The 21513-nt window shown below is 42.6% G+C and overlaps 1 protein-coding gene across 1 annotated transcript in view; it reads right to left on the reverse strand.

Moving 5' to 3' along the window:
* The window catches only part of LOC129823615 (cadherin-2-like), an 88926-nt gene extending 76042 nt beyond the window's left edge, over positions 1-12884 (reverse strand). Inside the window, exons 1-2 of the mRNA XM_055882472.1 lie at positions 12562-12884; positions 10139-10250 (exon numbers count right to left, since the gene is read on the reverse strand). Of these exons, the coding sequence (XP_055738447.1) occupies positions 10139-10250; positions 12562-12618 (169 nt within the window). The 5' untranslated portion in view covers positions 12619-12884. The remainder of the gene's footprint in view (positions 1-10138; positions 10251-12561) is intronic.
* Between the last annotated feature and the right edge of the window lie 8629 nt (positions 12885-21513).

The following is a 21513-nucleotide window of genomic DNA, read 5'->3' on the forward strand; positions in this document are numbered from 1 at the left end:
TGGATGTAGTACTGTAGATATGTGGTAGTGGTGTAGTAGGGGCCTGAGGGCACACAGTGTGTTGTGAAATCTGCGAATGTAATGTATGTTTTTTTAAACTGTATAAACTGCCTTAATTTTGCTGGACCCCTTAATTTTGCTGGACCCCATGACCATAATAAATACAAATACATCTGCATTGCTTGCTGTTTGGGGTTTTAGGCTGGGTTTCTGTATAGCACCTTTTGACATCTGCTGATGTAAAAAGGGTTTTATAAATACATTTGATTGATTGATTGACTGATTGGTGTAGCTCTGTGATGCAGCAGCCCGTATACGCCCGCCTCAGATGGTAACTAGAATTTGCCGCAGGTCAATCATAACTTCCGCAGCATCAATGCGGCCCGGTAACGGTATATCACTTTGATTGGGACAGTAATACAGACAGACACATCCGCTCATCTGATGAGGTAAACAGTTTTGGTGGGAGACGGCAGGCGAAGGGAAGCGAAGAGGAACTGTCGCCTCAGTGTTCCCAATCAACAGATGCCCAAGATTAAACTGATATAAATCAACGTAATTCGTTACCACATATCAATACCCGTCCCTTCGGAGGTGACCTGGCTTGATATGATAAGTGAGTAGTGGATATCGTTACTCATTTCCTGCCTCATCCTCTGCTTCTCTCTCTCTCTCCTTCCCTCTCTCTCTCTCCCTCCCTCCAGCGCACTTCAGACAGACACAGAGGCCTCTTCAGCTGAAACAGAGAGACCTCTGGGAAATATAAAAAATACCAACCTCCACAAAACAACACCGGGCCAGGTCATTCGTCAAAAACATTACCAGCACAACTTTAACAGTGCTTTATGTGCCCAGCTAAAGACTAACACCCATGAGGTTGTCAAGGTCGCCATAAGGAACCAAACCTGAGGTTGGTTTTGACGCTGTATAATGCTAAACAGAACGCTTCAGTAGGATCAATGCATTACTCAATTAAAGCACATCAATCATCCTATGGAGGATATGGGGGCTCATCCATCACACTGCTGCTTAGTGCATACGTGAAGAAGAGGGGGATGGGGAGGGAGTGGTAGAGTAGTAGAAGGAGGGATGATAGATGGAGGGGAAAGGGATGAGTGGGAGAAGAGAAGAGAATGCGTCAGGGAGCGATGTCACAGGACGGGACCTGGCAAATTATCAAAGAGTAATGTCCAAAGAAGCGCTGGTACGTTGAAATAGAAGCCCTGTCCGGAACACAATAGTTGGTGAGGTCTGCGACAGGCGGTGGGGGAGGGAGAGAGGAGGGAGGGAGGCTGCCTGCCGTCTCGGTCTCATCCCAGGCAGGATATTGGCCTTTGTGGAACATGGTTATAGTATCTGAGTCAATTTATGTCTCCCTGCCTCAAATTTCCCCTTTTGTTGTCAGTGAAATAATGGTGTGTCAATTCCTGTTGCCTCTCTAGCTCAGCATGGGGCTTAAAACCCTGAGCTTAACATTTGACAAGAAAAAAATAAAAATGCTTTAAATACACACTCTGTTTCAATAGAAAGAAAACTGCATGCTCTCAGTTCAGTCACGTTGTCTCTTAATAATATAATTTAACTCTATGACCCTAAAGACGAGATGGTTCTGGGCACTTCTCATTGCCTTTCGAACGTTTCTTGTTCACAGGTAAGTGATTGGAAGCATTTCACTGTCAGTCTACACCTGTTGTTAACAAAGCATGTGATAAATACATTTTATTTGATATAGGTAGTGTCAGAGGTTCAGATACTTGTGCTGTTAAGGCCACCCCAGTGCCAACAAAACAGTAGTTAAGGATTTACATGTATCATAAGCAAACAAAAGATCACTGAAAAAAAAAAAAAGCATTTTGCTCCTGTGGTACGAGGGATATTTGTTATTTTCCTCCTTTATGCTTAAGTGATGCCTGAATGGTGGGATGTGGTGGAAAACGTGAGGGCTAGCCTCCACCCACTCAGCTATTTAGCCGCATAATGAGAGAAACAAGCACACAACACCGAGAGAGGGAATGAACGAATGGGAGGAGGGTACAATAAAAAGGTTTCTTTGAATACTGCTCAATCGACTGCTGGGCCAACACTGTGAACAGGGCTCTCTTTGTGAAGCTAGAATCTAGCAGGAGAGATATGGAGTTGTTCGCTGTGCTGCTGCCCAAACTAAAGAGGCCTGCCTCCTGAAGAAAGAAAAAAAAACGAATGGAAACCACAAGTCCTTTAGCAAAATAAACAGTTCACTCCACTGTGTTGACCTGTTGTCTGCCAAGCGCAAGCCTGGGTCTGGAGTTTTACTAGTTAAAAATAACACTAGCCTACATATAAGGAAACATATTATGTGGAAAGCAAGGCCAATACAGCTAATTATACCCAGCCTCATTACATGGAACGGTCATGTTCTGCACTTTCCAGATGTCTTTCATGTCAAATAAAACTCACACATCCGAATTAGTGGTTGTACAGATTCAGAAAGGAACCATTCCCAGTCTCACCTCACCTCATGACAGAGTGCTTACAGGAAAGGATTGTTTTAGAAAAATAAATTCATCTTTGCCTTCTGACAGTCTTTTAGATTGAAGAACACACATCAATTTCAGAAACCCAAGCCAGAGTGGTTCAAGGCTGGAGGGGCCCTGGTGTGATTCAGAAGCAAATAACCAATAAAAGCACATAACCTTCATATGACTGAGGACGGACCCATGCACCAATTGTTTGAAACCTTTGTTTCCATATCCAATCCCCATGGCAACCCAGTCAACACAATTATTATTTGAAAAATGTGGTTAAAAACAACACTTAAAAGAACCCCATCTAGGCTGATGACGTTAACCCTTACAGAAAGCATATTGGATGCTCCTGAATGTAAGTTGAGATATTTGAATGATAGGTGTGTCATGTGACTGACGACAAGTCAAGGCCCTTAGCAACAGCTGTGGTTTCCGGAACTCTCCTCTGACTGGTGGAGAGGGAGAGGAGCCCCACCGGCTCTCAGGGCCTTCTGGGTTGAACAGGCTAATTATATGAAGGACAAACACCCACACACACACACACACATGCACAATGGAGAGGCACCTTAACTGCTGCCCTATGTCAGTGTTACACACTCTAACAAGAGGCAGAGTGTTACACACTCTAACAAGAGGCAGAGTGTTACACACTCTAACAGAGGGCAGGGCTAGCCGCTGATATGAGTGATATGAGCAGAAGCGCTGAGACGTGAGCCAGACTAAAGAGTTAAGCCCAATGTCAACCTTCCACCAACCACTCTCCACACAAAAATCCCTTTATCTGCATTCAGGCTTTTCACAAGTCCCTGTCTGCTCCTAAAACGTGCGGAAATGCTGAGCAGACTAGCTGTTCGATAAGGAGGCACTGGAGAGAAAAAAGGTCAGACATAAATAAAAGATGCCCTCTCCAGTCATACCACCAAGCATCATAGCCCTAAGTGGCACCGCCAGCCTCCCCACCTCTGAGCAAATTAGACGCAGATGGGTGCACTTGCTTTAATACATTAACAACATTACTGTTTCATAGTTATGATACGGCCTTTGGAGTGCCATGGACGCGGGGTCACGTGAAATGATCAGTATATAGTGTCCTCAGCCCCCACATCTCACTGCTGGACTAACACAACACTAACACAACTTCCATGTTATATCGTAGGCAAAATTGCATCAGAGGTCAGGGGTATTGAAGCCATATACCACTGAGATCCAATCAGGTGACATGATATGTGGCAGTTATCTAGGCCATGGTGGCGTGGCACGGGGAAAAACCAACACCGACAGGCGGACAATGAAAATGTATGGGGTCTCATAACAATAAAGAAAAAAGCAGATTCCTCCAAAACCCAGCAGGCAGGCAGGCAGCAATGCTTTAGCTGGGAATTGGAGCACAGCTTTCATTACAACATATTGATCATGCCAAACAAAGACCCTGGATCTATTGATCCGCTTGGTGGGGAAAAAAGAGAAAGAAGGGGAATGAGAAAGAGAGCAATGGACTGGTGCTGCAAACAGGATCACCCTGAAAGAAGGAAGAAGTGCTGCTTCGACTTAAAACAAGGGAAGCGAGGGATTGGGATTTAGAACCCCCATCAAATGAGATGTTGAGAGAGGTGTGGTCGTGGGGTTGCACTCGGTGTCCTACTATAAAAAACAAGAGTTAAGAGGAACTTGTGTAACACTCAGCGATCATCGTAATGAAAAAAAGAAAGGGCTTGGCTGAGCTGTTGGATGCCTCCTGCTGATTCCCTCGTCCTCTCCTCTTCTCATCTGACTGATGAATGGAAGGATGATGGCTCATCTGTAGTTATGGATCTCATCTCACCAGGGGATTAGAATATTAAAGAAGCCTTGTTTGACTATTGAATAATTCAGGATTGGCACAGACATCAGTGCTTCAGACAGTGGTCTACTACACCATCTCAACTGCAGCAAAGCAGCCATGGGGAGGTTTCATTGCCCTACGCTATTACACACATTCTCTTATATACGGCCATGATGTGCTGTGCGATGACACGGACTCCGGCTAACCCTCAGATACACATTATTCACAAAATTAATGTGTATCTTTGTTATAATGTTTCATAAGAGAATCATGTTCCGTCAGTGTTTCCGCAGCAGCCCCTCATAACTAATACAGATGCCTTTGATTAGGCTGCGAATGTCACGCTAATTCATTACCATTTATCATGTACAGTGGAAACATCCGTAGAGATCCACCCAACCGAACGGTGCTCCGTCTGAACACTCCGCCTCCCCGCCTCTCCTTTCCCCGGTGATAGATGTTCATTTAGACAGGTCAGGACAACATGCACTGAGAGGTGTCGTGTACATGGGGCCGCCACTGTGAGGGTCATGACCTCCATTCACCGGTCTCTCCTTTCAGTGTGAGATCGCTAGAATACCATGCCACCACCCCCCTCCACACACACACACGCACCACCCCCTCCCTCCTGGAGTCGTAAGAGGTTGAGTCGGTTGCTGAGCACCGGCCCCAATTTACAGGACGGGATCGACCAGGGTCACGTCTGACCAAACACACGGCCTCTCAAACACTTCTGAGAGCTGCCCCAAATGTACCCTATACCAGGGGCCATCAGGAACCTTGAAAGAGTGCAGAGAAACACAACAACAACACCACGCAATCTCCACCCTTAAAAACCGCCAAAAGACACCAAAGAAGGTGTATCATTTATTTTTCTGAATGTTTTCCTTCTGTCAAAACGGACTGGTTCTTTGTTGGTTTCAGATGTTTGTCTTAATCAAACAGACCAGGGAAAGGTAATTATACTAAAAGACTAAGCAATGAAAAGTGATGTTATTTCTTATGCCCATGAGGTCTTTCCATCCAGTTTACATTTCATTAGACAGAAAGAAAGTCTCTCTCTCTCTCTCTCTCTCTCTCTCTCTCTCTCTCTCTCTCTCTCTCTCTCTCTCTCTCTCTCACACAGCTAATGTTGGTACTGCTTGTTCAAACCACATCATGAAATCGGTCAACTGTGTCTCCCCAGGCCGGCTTGGGGTTTGACCCCCCAGTCAGTGTAGCCAGATACAGACGGCTCAGTGGACACGGTCGACGTACTGGCGTTAAAAGCACTTGAACAGAAGTTGAAGTAGTAGACTATAAGCATTTTCATCGGCCCAGCACACTTAATTGGAAAAAAACATCTGAAACTAAATGGCTTGGGGGGGGTGTAAAAATGTATTAATTTGAAAATAGGGTAACATAGGTGATGGGGTTGGGGAGGCAGGGTGGCTGCAAGCGAGAGGAGAGTGTTTTAAGTTCAATTAGGCTTTTGGGCTTTTTCATTAACCCAGTTTTGGAGAGGAATGCCTCTGCTGAATAATGCTGCTGTGATTGACTCACTTTATATTCCTGCTCCTCCTCATCTGAAAAGCAGGACAATACACTGAGTGTACAAAACATTAGGAACACCTGCTTTTTCCATGACATAGACTGACCAGCTGAATCCAGGTGAAAGCTATGATCCCTTATTGATGTCACTTGTTTGATTCACTTCAATCAGTGTAGATGAAGAGGAGGAGACAGGTCAGAGAAGCCTTAAGACAATTGAAACATGGGTGTTGTATGTGTGCCATTCAGAGGGTGAATGGGCAAGACAAAAGATTTAAGTGGCTTTGAAAGGGTTATGGTAGTAGGTGCCAGACACACTGGTTTGAGTGTGTCAAGAACTGCAACGCTGCTGGGTTTTTCACATGGGCCAGCAACCCTGTGGAACGCTTTCGACACCTTGTAGAGTTCATTCCCCCAACGAATTGAAGCTGTTCTGAGTGCAAAATGGGTTGCAATGCAATATTTGGTGTTCCTAATGTTTTGTACACTCAGTGTACATGTCAGCTCTCTATAGCCAGTATTCCATTATCCAGCAGCTCCAAGACCCAGGCCATACTACCGTCGCCAGCCATAATGGCCATTTTACCTGCTGATTTCAAAAGATAAGCAATTTCCATCGAACAGGAAACGAACATGACATGAATGTTAAAACGTCCTTTCTATAGGAACACTCCCTGGTGGTGACACAGTGTTAGCTTAGCTGTGGTGGTGACTAGTGATGAGTATAGTGAGGGGAATTGATGTATAGGCCATGTTTGTTCTTTTCTCTCCACTGAGTGACTCAGTATCAGTCATAAACAAATAGTTCCCTGCTTTAGACAAGGTCATGAGAGGCCCCTTGGGGCCGACAGTGGGAAACCTCCTAAGCCTGACGCAGCTTTACGTTCACAAACAAAAAGCTCAAATCCTTGCTTTCCACATCCTCGGATAGAGCGGAGAGAGGAGACTGCAGATACATAATTGTCCACCCTCGCTTTCCCCTCTGCTGCTCTGCTAACCAATGTTGTCCAGATACACCTGAACGATTCTATTGAAAACTGATGGAGCGTTCGCTAGGGCCAACCAATAGTTAATCTCTGATCTGCATCACCTAACAAATCATTACGTCTTCACAATTCAACAATTACCTGTGTATTGTGGAGGAATTGGCATTATAGAGAATACCCAAGCAGAACTGAATGTGTTTTGGGCCGAGAAACTTTTTACTTTGTTATTTATTCCATTACATTTGCATGTGAATGCTGCTGTTCGCTATGATCTTCTCAGGGTGTGTATTCTGGTAATCAATTACTCAGATGAATCCCCTTCAGAGACAGCGAGGTTGAATGAAATGTCTTACACCCTATCCCTTCTCCTACTGTCTCCACTCTCCACGGGGTCAACTGCAGCAAGAACAAAGTGATCGTATTACTGTTACCTAATACTGTATACTGATAGGTTTACAGTCAGGCTTACAGTCATATTCACAACTATCCTCTTGCCAAACTTGGAGGAAAGAAACTGTCCCAGCTCTAGAGAGAGCTTAGTATATCTACGCTCCCTAATAGCTTTTCTAAATGAGGATAGGTCCATGCATATTACAATGAGGCTGCTAGATTATTTCTGACATAACAGGGAAGGATTTTCTATTACATTGAGCATTAACACTGAGGTATGGTTGAGGAGAATGACTGCTACAAGATTCACTGTCTCCATTCATTCATTATTTACGGCCTAAGGGTGCAATTAAGAAACGTAATGAAATGCACAGGAGGCAGGCATTCTCACAGAAAGACAAAAATAGAAAGGTGTCATGGCATTAGGCTCCACACTACACCTCATGTGGCTAGGAGCTTCTTGAAAATCCTCTGTTTCCCAGCTTCCTGCTAAAAACAATATTCACAAGCAGCATGGTGAAAGTGTAGTTAGAAAACATGAGGAGGGCTTAACACTCCCTCCACACCATGGAAGCTTTGTCTTTCAAAACATGCCACAGGAGACTTTCATTAGCGACTGGCGCATTCATTAGCATCATCCCACACCACTGAGCTACTGAGCCCCATGCAGCCCCAGCTCCAGGACAGCACATTACAATGACACAGAAGTGCTGTGTCTCTCTCCCTGTCAGGGAATCTCTCTCTCCATAGAGGTTGGAGGGCTGGGAGGAGGGCTAAGAAAGAGGAGAGAAGAGGAGGTGGGGAGGGTGAATAGAGAGGAGAGGAGAAGGTGAGGGAAGGGATGAAGGGTGGCTGACAAATGGGAACTTGATTACCTCTGGTCACGGCCCATCCACAAACCAACTGAGAGGCAAAACTATCACTTGGAGGATCAAACTGGAGGTTGGGCTGTGTAAAAGCTATTTCTTTCTTTTCCATCCACCCCTCTTTTACTCGCTCTCTCTTTCTCCCTTCCCCTTCTCCCTCTTTTTCCCTCTCTCTTTTTTATCTCTCTCTTCTCTCTCATTCCTACTCGCCCCCCTCCATCTTTCTGACGCACAACCTCGGCTGACTGTGACTTCTAGGCACACACTGTGAAATCCAACGCCACTGGAACTGTTTTCTGGTTCATATGACCTCAAGGCCCCAAGCCCTTGGATAGCACATTGGTGGTATATTCCTGTTTTATCGTCTGTCTCAGCACTGTTCAGAGGTGCTATTGGTGGCTGTCACTATAGTAAATGTGTTTGTTTGTGTGGCAGCATTTTCACTTTGCGACTGATTCCTCGCAAATAATACATTAATTGGTCATATTTTCTATTATACATTGTAAGTACAGTTTCCATTGCATTATGTTGATTGAAAAAAATAAACATGACATATATTTTCCTTGTTTTTCTGAATTATATGTTTTAGAAGTTATATGAAACAGATACAAATGAAACAGATCAAATACTGGTTAGATCCAGCAAGCCATGCTATTCCATGTTGGATTTCCAACAGAGCAGCTGATGTACAAACACAACACTGATACTAAAGCTGTGTTACAAGGAAATGACAGCCATTGAGTGGGGTTGGGATTATAAAACAGCATGGCCACTGACCACGTATTTCCTTTAATGTATGTTTCTACCATGTACTTGCAAGGTTTATGCATTTTCTTGAAGTTATGTTTAAGGGTAACATGGCAGAAATAATAAACACATACTTATTTACTCGCATAATAATTATTGCCTAAAGCAGCAAATAGCACACAGCATATAAAAGCTTTGACCATTTGATCCGCATGCCACTTGGGTTAGCATATGTGTAAAAGAAAATTGCAAAAATACAGAAACATAGAAACAAGACATAGAAGATGTGCTGAGGCACAAGCAACATGTCCATTACATGACTGTGCTTTGCAAAGTGCATCCAATGTTTTCACTTTTAGAATTACAACTACCATGGTTCCATTTCAAAACGAAGAAAGAAGTTTGATTTTTCATTTCCTATTCAGAATTAAACTTTCTGTGACTTATGCAAGCATATAGTGGTTAGAGCGTTGGACTAGTAACTGAAAGGTTGCAAGATCGAATCCCCGAGCTGACAAGGTAAAAATCTGTCGTTCTGCCCCTGAACAAGGCACTTAACCCACTGTTCCTAGGCCGTCATTGTAGATAAGAATTTGTTCTTAACCGGCTTGCCTAGTTAAATAAAGGTAAAATAAATATATTTAAATAAATATGCATTTTTCATAAAGGAGACTGTATAAAGTAATCTAATTTCCAAATGGTTTAACATTTTTCTAATTCTTTCAATTGCCTTTAAGAAACGATTTTTAAAGGCAAATAAAGTCGAGTCGCATCACAGGAACAGATTGCACCAGTGTTTATGCATTGGAATTTCAGCAACACTGCGGTAAAATTATTTGTTGTTGTTTAATTGTGCTCTGTTCTTCAAAAAAGGCCTGTGTAAGCAAATGACTAGAAGCAGGGCTAAATTGATCCAGACTGAGATTTCATTGGCTTACAAGCCAAACAACATGGGCTTCTGGGCCCACATAACAGCAACGCTAATTGTTGAAATACGTTTAATGCTTGTTGTCACCCCCACACCGCACTCAACATCATACACGTGTTGAGCGAAACAACAGTAAATCAAATAAAATCACATTTTATTTGTCACATACACATGGTTAGCATATGTTATTACGAGTGTAGCGGAAGGCTTGTGCTTCTAGTTCCGACAGTGCAGCAATATCTATATATAGACATGGGCAGGCGCACACACACGCACATAGAAACGCTGAAGCACATGTGAACAAACATACTACAAACAGCCAGCGAAGAGCGACATAGAAAGAATCTGCCCAATCCAGCGCTTACCATTGAAAAGGGGCTGTCCCTTCTCTGCACTCTCTGGCACCACGGCGACATACACATCTTCAGAGAACCCCGGCCGGCACAGAGGAAGGGTGCCTCTGCCCTCAGTTGCAATCTGCAGGGATAGGACCGGGGGGTGGGAGGGGAGAGAATGAGTCAGAGTCACAATCCCCCCCCCAAAAAAAATGCACTTCTCTGACTACCCCCCGAAAAGTCTTGGTCACGTTCTGAACCCTCCACCACAGTTCTACAAAGCATCTGTTGTTTTTATAGCGAGGACTGCAATTAGGATAATGAGGCCAAAAGGGTTAAGCATTAGCCAAGGAGCATGGCTAGGTAAGAACAGGCCCCATTTGTCTCTGTGAAGAGAGAGGGAGGCCCAGGCTCAGGCCCAAGCCCAGGCAATGGTTGAACGCTGGTTGGCCCCCTTATCATACTCTGCTCTGGTTTAACAAGATGCTTTCAAATTCAGGAACGGTGAAACTAGCCTACAACTCCTAACACCCCTACTAAACAGTAGGGGTGAACGTCTCTGTGTGTCAATTCCTGTGTCTACTCAAACACTACATCATCATCCTCATCTCTTCCCTTTTCTCCTCCCCCTGCCTCGCTCTGTCTCTGATTTAAAAACAGTCATGTTGTTTCGGATACATTATATTTCTGCCATTGTTAGAATAATAAATGATCACCGGCCAAATTATTTATCTCCATCTTCTTTCCAAAAATAAACAAACATTCATTGACACAAATTCAATTTAACACAAATTAGGTTTTAGATAGATATAGAGTTTGACACATCTCATCAAGTGTGAGTGGGCCTAGTCTATAACAAAATAACACATAATGTATTAATACCACATAATGGAAATCACATTTATAAAACATTTAAAATAAACATCACCAAAAAATAATAAGTAGGCCTAAGCTATTCAGAGTTGAGTTTAAATAGATTCCCTGATTGTGTACAAGCATGTTCAAATCCGATCATACATATTGGGTGGGCACCAGTCGACCCCATCTTCCCAAATACACTTAATCCTATTTCTTTAGAAAGACCGGACCTGAAAAGAATGTGAAAGGAGAAAAGTTCAGAAGAAAAAAAGCATTGTGTGTATCCGTGCCACTTGCCATTAATCAGCGGAATTTGACTGGAATATGCTGGGGCAGGAGGGGGAGGTGTAGGGCTGCCTTTCTCTCACTGCATTATCAGGCAGAGCACACCACGATGCATATAACAGCATTGTTCACACACTAGTTCTTCTAAAAGTATGATATCTCGTTTTGGGGAAAAAATAAATAGGCCTATATATATTATTAGACTGTTTCTCATATTAGAGCTTAATCATTTTACTATTTTGGCCATTAAAATAAAATGTTCCTTAATTATAATGTTATAACTCAAATAAGTAAGTTAGGACTAAATTAGAAAATTAAAACAAATAATTGCGAAGAAACCAGAATATGCAGAATTAGCTTGAAATATGATAAATAGCCTAGAAACCTGGATTAGGCTACGTTGATACTTTAAATTCTTCCTAGGCACAATAAGCAGCTGACTTGAAGGCGATTTGTGGGTCGGAAATCAAACATTAACTCAGCATTGTCCCTGGCAGAGTTTGTGGATTCCACTAACCTAGTGAAACTCTAGATACGATAAGTGCACGGGTGTGTGTAGCTGTTGTTTGCACTGATAGCCTATTTACAAGACAGAATGGGCCATTGCCTCGAGGCTCATTCCGTGTCCGTTAGGAATAAATAATGGTAGGTTTTTGTAACCCCGCGGTCCGGGGAAATTATTCAAGTAGCTGGCCTGCATCAATAGACCTTAACTTTGTAACCATATAATGTTTTATCGTGAAAAGGTTACAAATGTATCCAACAAACATGCACGTATAGGCAGGCTATCATCATCTCAGCAAGTTAAAAAAATAAAAATAATACTTAAGAAGAAACATTGTATTGTTTGATCACCATATGGACGGAATACCCTAAAATATAATACTATGTTAAATAGATTATCTGGGTTAGATTTATTTTAATGAATTTACTCTTGATACATTGTAGCCAACACAAAAACATATTTTGAAGAAGGGTAGCTTTTAAATGGCAAATCATCCCATCCTTCAAATACCCCCAAGCGGTTTCGGCTACAATAACCCAGGGTTGATCTTCATGCAATATCAATCTACTACATATTGTCATTATTTGTTGACGTGTCACATAAGTTCCCAATACTGGATGCATTAAATCTAGCAACCATGCAAAACATGCCTATGTAGCCTTTTGTCATAGTGGAGAGGCGTGCCATAATGGACAAGCCGGCACGTTACCCGACAGATCACAGCAGAAGCATCGTCACTGAAAACAAGCACTAGTCCTAGAACTGTCCTGTTCAACTCAACAAAACCGTTCCGCAGACACATTACCTGCAAAGCGGCCAAGAGCGTGAGGAGAAGCAGTCCTCTGCCCTCGTATAAGTACATGGGTATGCCGGTTGTAATGTATTTCCCCTTGCAATCCGGGATAAATATCCGTAGGCTATGTCTGCTGCAGTATGGATGTTGTGGTGAAATCAAACGTTCCCTGCTTACAACAAAGGTGGCAGCGACAGCAGCATGTAGCCTAGCAGCCTCCCCTATCCACTCCGTGCTCCGATCTGAGATCACCGCCTGGTACTGAGGCTGCTACTCCCTCCCATGCATGCAGTCCCTCCAACAGAACAGAAAAGACGCTGTCGCTGTGCCAGGACAGGATCTCTCATTGTCTCTCCCTACTGGTCAATTCGCCAATTTCACTAAACACATTTTGGCTCCTTGAGACTCGCTCCTTCCACTCGACACTCCTCCTTTCAAAAAATAAAAATAGATTCTCTGCGATTGCTTTTTGTTAATACTTCTAATGAATGATATGTACCCATTGATTCATGAAGAATATAACTTTTAAATACCTCATGAGCTTGGTTTAACTGTTGTACCCCATTATAACCCCCCCCCCGAAAAAGCTTGGTTTACTCCATTGTATGTAAACAATGTTATTGTAAACAAACACTATATCGACTCAGAAGATGGTTGAAAATATCATTTTGATATCATTGATGGTCAGTGCTTGTATCCATGTCTATTAGTTTGATTATGGTTACATTTCCCAAGCCCCATTCCTGAGCTTTTTACCTGATTGTTTCAACTGCTGATTAGCCCTTTAAAGGTCGGCATCATCATTTTATTTACCAAGCAAAACATTTTAAGATGGCGCTGACAGACACAGTCACCCTGTTTCTAGCTCTTAGCCAATTTGCAACTTTCTAGTATTATTACCAACAGCCAACAATAACTGTAGGACATTAGAATGGCAGTCACTTACCAGAAATTCAAGCAGAAATTCTACTTCCCTGATCTGGATCCTTTGTTTGAACTTCCCTAAGGGAGCTCTATTCATACCAGTGGCTGCACCAACACGCCAACGCTCGAGAAGAGGAAGAATAAGTGGGGCCCTAGTCAGACTCAGGCGGCGTGCATATCATCCACCACTTCTGCGTATATTGCTCGCTAACGTTCAGTCCCTGGACAATAAAGTAGACAAGCTCAGGGTGAGGATCTCCTTCCAGAGAGACATCAGGCATACTCTGTTTTACAGAATCATGGCTCTCTCCGGATATATTGTCCCCGTCAATTGAGCCCGCGGGGTTCTCCATCCATCGAGCAGACAGGAAGAACTTTCTGGGGGAAAAAGCAGAGGGGGTTGGTTCATGACTAACAACTCAGGGTGTGATTGTGGTAACGTACAGGAACTCAAGTCCTTTGTTCTCCCAATCTGGAGTACCTCACTGACCGCAGTTATCTTCACTGCCGTGTATATTCCCCTGCAAGCCGAAAACCCAGATGGCTCTCTCAAGGAACTACAATGAACTATGGGCAAATTCGAAACCGCATATCCTGGGGCCATATTTATTGTAGATGGATATATTACTCGTGAAATGTTCAGTCCCTGGACAATAAAGTAGACAAGCTCAGGGCGAGGATCTCCTTCCAGAGAGACATCAGGGACAGTAACATACCCTGTTTCACTAAATAATGGCTCTCTACGGATGCGCTGTCCCCCCGTCCATACAGCCAGCTGGGTTCTCAGTACATCGCGCAGACAGGAATAAAGAACTCTCCGGGAAGAAGAAAGCTGCAGGTATATGATTAACTACTAATGGTGTGATTATGATAACGTACAGAAACTAAAGTTATTTTGTTCAACCGACCTAGAATAGGTGCCTCTTCAACCTCAGGAGGCTGAAGAAGTTCAGCTTGGCTCCTAAAACCCTCACAGACTTCTACAGATACACCATTGAGAGCATCCTGTCAGGCTGTATCACCGCCTGGTACGGAAATTGCACATTTCGCAACTGCACGGCTCTCCAGAGGGTGGAGGGGTCATCTACATAATCGGGGGCACATTGCCTGCCCTTCAGTACATCTACAGCACCCGGTGTCACAGGAAGGCCAAGAAGATCATCAAGTACCTCAGTCACCCGAGCCACAGCCTGCTCACCTCACTACCATCTAGAAGGAGGAGACAATACAGTGCATCAAAGCTGGGACCAAGAGACTGATAAACAGCTTCTATCTCCAGGCAATCAGACTGTTTAACAGTCACCACTAGCCAGTCTCTGCCCAGTACCCTGCCCTGAACCCTAGTCAATATTACTATCCGGCTACCTCCCAGTACTCTACCCTGCACCTTATGGGGGTGAGGGGTGAGGGGGGGGGGAGGGGGGCATCCAACTTTGAACTGGTTTCATCCAAATATCATACAATTAGATAAAAAACATGATTTTAGCTGTTCGGGACCTTTAAAAGTATTTTATCTCCACACTGCTGCCCTACTCTCTCTGCCTGAAAATCGTATGAGTAGATAAGCTGGGAGATTTAAAGATATGCCCTTGAGCTTGCATTATTTTTTAAATTATGCATGAATGAGGGTATTGATCTTTATCCAAATGAATGACACACCCACATGTAATAATACTACAGTTTACCATAGAGTACTACAGTACTTACTATATCATTTATTTACAAATATTTATTTGTTTTTGTAATTTCTTAAGAAACATTTTGGTAGGTATGTTTTTTATTTATAGCTATTTTATTTTCTACTTCTTTGAGGGGTGGATGAGCTTTAATATTACAGATACCTTGCGGTTTCCATGAATTTAATTGTCTGCATCATTTCCAATCCCCCATTTCTATTTAAAAAATATTTATTTTCCTTTATTATTAACCCCTAACCCTACCACACCTCCCCTAATTTGAGTAAACTGATGGACAACAGCCCTTTAGGCTTCTAATTCAAGCGTATACATATCACAGTTGAAGTCGGAAGTTTACATACACCTTAGCCAAATACATTTAAACTCAGTTTTTCACAATTCCTGACATTTAATCCTAGTAAAAATTCCCTGTTTTAGGTAAGTTAGGTTCACCACTTTATTTTAAGAATGTGAAATGTCAGAATAAGAGTAGAGAGAATGATTTCTTTCAGATTTTATTTCTTTCATCACATTCCCAGTGGGTCAGAAGTTTATATACACTCAATTAGTATTTGGTAGTGTTGCCTTTAAATCTTTTAACTTGGGTCAAACTCTTCTCGTAGCCTTCCACAAGCTTCCCACAATAAGTTGAGTGAATTTTGGCCCATTCCTCTTGACAGAACTGGTGTAACCATTTTGGAAGTATGCTTGAGGTCATTGTCCATCTGAAAGACCCATTTGCGACCAAGCTTTAACTTCCTGACTCATGTCGCTTCAATATATCCACATCATTTTCCATCCTCATGATGCCATCTATTTTGTGAAGTGCACCAGTCCCTCCTGCAGCAAAGCACCCCCACAACATGATGCTGCCAACCCCGTGCTTCACAGTTGGGATGGTGTTCTTCGGCTTGCAAGCATCCCCCTTTTTCCTCCAAACATAATGATGGTCATTATTGCCAAACAGTTCTATTTTTGTTTCATCAGACCAGAGGACATTTCTCCAAAAAGTAAAATCTTTGGCCCCATGTGCAGTTGCAAACCGTAGTCTGGCTTTTTTATGGCGGTTTTGGAGCAGTGACTTCTTCCTTGCTGAGTGGCCTTTCAGGTTATGTCGATATAGGACTCTTTTTACTGTGGATATAGATACTTTTGTACCTTTTTCCTCCAGCATCTTCACACAGTCCTTTGCTGTTGTTCTGGGATTGATTTGCACTTTTCTCACCAAAGTACATTTATCTCTGGGAGAACGCATCTCCTTCCTGGTATGATGGCTGCATGGTCCTATGGTGTTTATACTTGCGTACTATTGTTTGTACAGATGAACGTGGTACCTTCAGGCATTTGGAAATTGCTCCCAAGGATGAACCAGACTTGCGGAGGTCTACCATTTTTTTCTGAGGTCTTGGCTGATTTCTTTAGATTTTCCCATGATGTAAAGTAAAGAGGCACTGAGTTTGAAGGTAGACCTTGAAATACATCCACAGGTACACCTCCAATTGATTCAAAGTATGTCAATTAGCCTATCAGAAGCTTCTAAAACCGTGACATTTTCTGGAATTTTCCAAGCTGTTTAAAGGCACAGTCAACTTAGTGTATTTAAACTTCTGACCCACTGGAATTGTGATACAGTGAATTATAAGTGAAATAATCTGTCTGTAGACAAATGTTAGAAAAATGACTTGTGTCATGCACAAAGTAAATGTCCTAACCGACTTGACAAAACTATAGTTTGTTAACAAGAAATTTGTGGAGTAGCTGAAAAACGAGTTTTAATGACTCCAACCTAAAGTGTATGTAAACTTCTTACTTCAACTGTATATACAATTTACGGACACAGTACATTTTACAATAGTTATCTTTTGTTTGTTTTTAGTCCCATCCTTCAGCTATCCTCAATCCTTCCCATCTATCTCTGAAGACCATTCAGTTTTGATTTATACTTGCCATGTCTTTTTCAACTGTGTTGTTTCACAAAATTTCTGAACCTATATACATTTCGCAGACACAGTATATTTTACATTAGTTACTTACTTAAACTTTTTACTTACATGGAATTAAACATTTGCAACATACATATTTTAACTCAATTCAATGTACTACTCAGTATTGGAGAAACCTAAATGTAAAATTGATTAGACATTTCAACTAAAGGATTTTAGTTGGAAGCAAATGGAACAGTGGAATGCCTTACATTGTTTACTGTGTAACTGCCTAAACTGGGTTAGAGATCAAGTTGAATGACCTGTTGATCATTCGCCTTGCATTTTGTAAAATTGCTTCAGTTTATGTAATCTAATCTAATCGAGAGTGGGATCAAAATGTTCCATCTCTTTGATTAAGGCTGTCGCAGTTATCTTCTGTCAGGGGGGAGATGAGGAGGAGAGGGGTGAGGGGAGGTTAGGGGGGAGGAAAGGAGGAATCCAATTATGACTCAGAGCATTCAATCAAGCTATATCACGTTTCAGTTTTCATGAAGCCACTTTGTGCCTATGAGAACTGTGTATGCAGCATATTTCTACTGTGGGCTGCCATTTATGAAAATACATTTAATGCTAATAAATCATATAAACCTGCATGCAGTCTAAAGTGGAATATTATTGTCAATATGCTGTTCTGATTCAGAATTGGAATCTGCTATCTCAATATCATACATGCAGAGACTTGAGGTGAGGTGGTGACTTGAGGTGAGTTGTATTCTACAGATGGAGACTAGAGAAGGTGGATATCTATTGTTCTCCGACCAGTGTTATGTAGAGTTGTCTGGGTAAAGAGAAATAGCACTGCTTTCAGGCCAGCTGTAAGGTTGCTGTATGAGACATGTGGCCCATGCTGCTGACACTGCTGTTGACTCCTGTAAGTGCAGGTGTCTGGGGGGCTGGTGACTTGGGGCCGGGGAGGTTGGTGGGGGCTGGTGGCCTGGGGGGAAGCCCTTGACTCCAGGCCCATTTCTCCACGGTGGCCTTGATCGCTCCGAGGGAGAAGAAATGGCAGAGGTCAGCAGCACCTTTCTAACACTTACACACCTCTGCATTTTTTCATGCTGACTGTGTTTGTTACAGAGACTAGGAACGTAGTAGTAGTATGTCGTTTTCCCATGTGTGCTTGTTCTATGATGTTTCTGTCGGTCTAAGTTGACATTTTATTGAATACAAATTATAATGTGTCATGAATGAGTGCCTCCTTAGGTAATTAACAAACCTCTTCCCCAGGCTAATTAATAGGGTAAAGTGGTCGAGACTAGTAAAAACAGACAACCGCTTTGAATGGATAGCTATCATAACACCCCTTTCCTGCAGTCAAATGACCAAATCGCTCTCTAGTGGCCTCATGGGTGGAACGTTATTTTTTGAATTTTTGAATTTATTTTTTTATTTTTTTATTTATCCCATTTTCTCCCCAATTTTCCTGGTATCCAATCGCTAGTAATTACTACCTTGTCTCATCGCTACAACTCCCGTACGGGCTCGGGAGAGACGAAGGTCGAAAGCCATGCGTCCTCCGAAGCACAACCCAACCAGCCGTACTGCTTCTTAACACAGCGCGCCTCCAACCCGGAAGCCAGCCGCACCAATGTGTCGGAGGAAACACCTGTACCTGGCCCCCTTGGTTGGCGTGCACTGCGCCCGGCCCGCCACAGGAGTCGCTGGAGCGCGATGAGACAAGGATATCCCTACCGGCCAAACCCTCCCTACCCCGGACGACGCTATGCCAATTGTGCGTCGCCCCACGGACCTCCCGGTCGCGGCCGGCTGCGACAGAGCCTGGGCGCGAACCCAGAGACTCTGGTGGCGCAGTTAGCACTGCGATGCAGTGCCCTAGACCACTGCGCCACCCGGGAGGCCGGGTGGAACGTTATTAATATGTTTCATAATTGAATAATTAAATAACATTATTTCTAAAAACTTGTAGAAAATCTGGTGTTTCTATGTCAAATGGTTTTGTTCTATTTCAGCCTTTTGGGATGTATATAAAGTGTAATATTGAGATGCAAACTCAAATTGAATACATTTCAACTCTATATCTGACATGGTACAGGTGTCTTCTTTTTTTAAGCTCATTACCGAATACTTTTGTTTCAAAGTAGATTTGTTTAAGACTACTAAGATACACTGTGTGACCCTGATTTAGCCCACTGCAGTAAAAGCGCTTTTGATTAATGGTGTTCCTATAGCCCATCTCTTCAACAGAATGCCAGTCCTTTTGATAGAAAGCACACATTTTTTGACCCCTCTCTAACTTTGGCTAAATAGCTCGTTAGCCAATGGCATTCCCTGACGTGTCAAAGGTCGCCCTATAACAAATGAGTCAGCTGAGAGGAACATCGAAGCATTCAAAGCAGCTATCAATTCCAATCAAGCTTCATTGTTATGCATTCAATAGAGCCCTCTTAGGACCACAGTAACACTGTGATTATTTGTTTCTGCTGCCAAATCGGCTCTTTCAATCTTTTATGCCATTTGAACAATAGGGCCAAATAGAGTTGTGCTGTATAGTCTGCCTGTTATATCTTAGTGGTGGGATATCAAATCAAATCAAATCGATATTGTGGTTTTCAAATGTTTTCACCACTATCACTGTACCCAATCTCTGTCCTAAAGCATACAGTGGGGGTCGGTGGCGTTTAAGATTAGGGAGGACAAATTGTGAGGTTGCTTCAACCTAGACTACAAATGAAAATGTATAATGTAGGTGCACAGGTCGAGATACAAATTGGAGTAATCAAGGTGACACATTCAATACTGTATTGCATACTCTTGCCTGCATCTCGCTGATCTGGGATTACAGTTTTTAACAATCACTTTGGCACTAATTTCAGAACCTTGTGGTCATTTTTCAAAACTCTAGACACAAAACTCAAAACGGTCATTACTTGTAACACAGGCTGTCCAATGTTCAAAACATTGCATTGTGCATTCATATCGTTAAGGAAACCTTGCACTTGCAGAATCATTGGTTCAAATAACTCATTTATCATGAAATACCATAGGACCATTCATTTAGATCACCCATACACAAGATACCGATAGTTTCACTGTGTAGTTGTTCGTACAATCATTAAATATTGTAGTACAAAATATGTGATACATGTTTCATTATGCTACTACACTTAAATACATCACTGTAAAATGACTAGTAGAGAGAATACTACAGACACAGTGGAATCATTGAACAAAATATGACATTTATTGATGAAATACAACATAGGTTTCTTTGAATCAAAGCAAAAATAATTAGCTACAAAAAAATAAACAACAGTTAAAGGTCAACTGCAGTGTTCCTCACCTGGCTTACTGTAAAAAGAAAAACAAAAGATTGATTACTGTACTTCTAAATTTCCATCAACCCTGTCTTGTGGATTTGGCCACAGGTTCTACGCCGCATCACAATGGATGTTTTCATTAGCTAAACATCTTGGGAAGAATTTTCGGGCATGGCGAATCCAGGCCTGTCACTGGTCTGCCGTGATATCATTGCATGCAGCATCCATGGCCTGGAGAAGGGTGGCTTGTTCGTGAGGGCGCCTACCATTTACCTTCCACCTCCATGTGGAGAAAAAGTCCTCAATCGGGTTAAGAAAAGGAGAGTATGGGGGTAAGCACAGGGTGGTAAATTGTGGATGGACCTGAAACCATGCTTGCACCATTTGAGCATGGTGGAACCTGACATTATCCCACACAATGACATAGGTCATGCCATCAGCTCTACAGACCCGATTTAGCTCATCAAGGACGGTTACATTCGAACAGCGAATCATGTGGCTGCCTGCAACTCAATATATAGAGTATATAGAGTAGAGAGCTTTAGATGTTGTTTGACCAAACATTAGAACGGGCAAGATGCGTAATCTAAGCAACTTTGACCGTGGTATGATTGTTGATGCCACACATGGTGATTCCAGCATCTCAGAAACAGCTGCCTTCCTGGGATTTTTACGCACTACAGTCTCTAGAGTTTACAGAGAATGGTGCGATTAAACAAAACACATTCAGTGAGCGACAGTTCTGTGGGCAAAACCACCTTGTTAATGAGAGAGGTCAGAAGAGAATGTCCAGACTCATTCAAGCTAACAGAAAGGCCACAAATGCTCAAATAACAGCTGTTTAAAACACTGGTGTCTCTTAACGTACAACACTGTGAATAATTCAGGCTGTTGTGGAGGCAAAAGGGGTGTACCTAATAATATTAGGTGTACCTAATGAAGTGGCCGGTGAGTGTACAGTAATGTCAAATCTGAAAACATGGTCTGGAAAAGTGGTACATGGGACCATATAAACTGTGTCTGATAAAGAATGATGATGAAATATTACATCCATAGATAATGAAGTCCAATTGGTTCATGTTCCACGGTAAATGGTGTCAA

This window comes from Salvelinus fontinalis, chromosome 26 (genome assembly GCF_029448725.1).
Source record: "Salvelinus fontinalis isolate EN_2023a chromosome 26, ASM2944872v1, whole genome shotgun sequence".
Lineage (NCBI taxonomy): Eukaryota > Metazoa > Chordata > Actinopteri > Salmoniformes > Salmonidae > Salvelinus > Salvelinus fontinalis.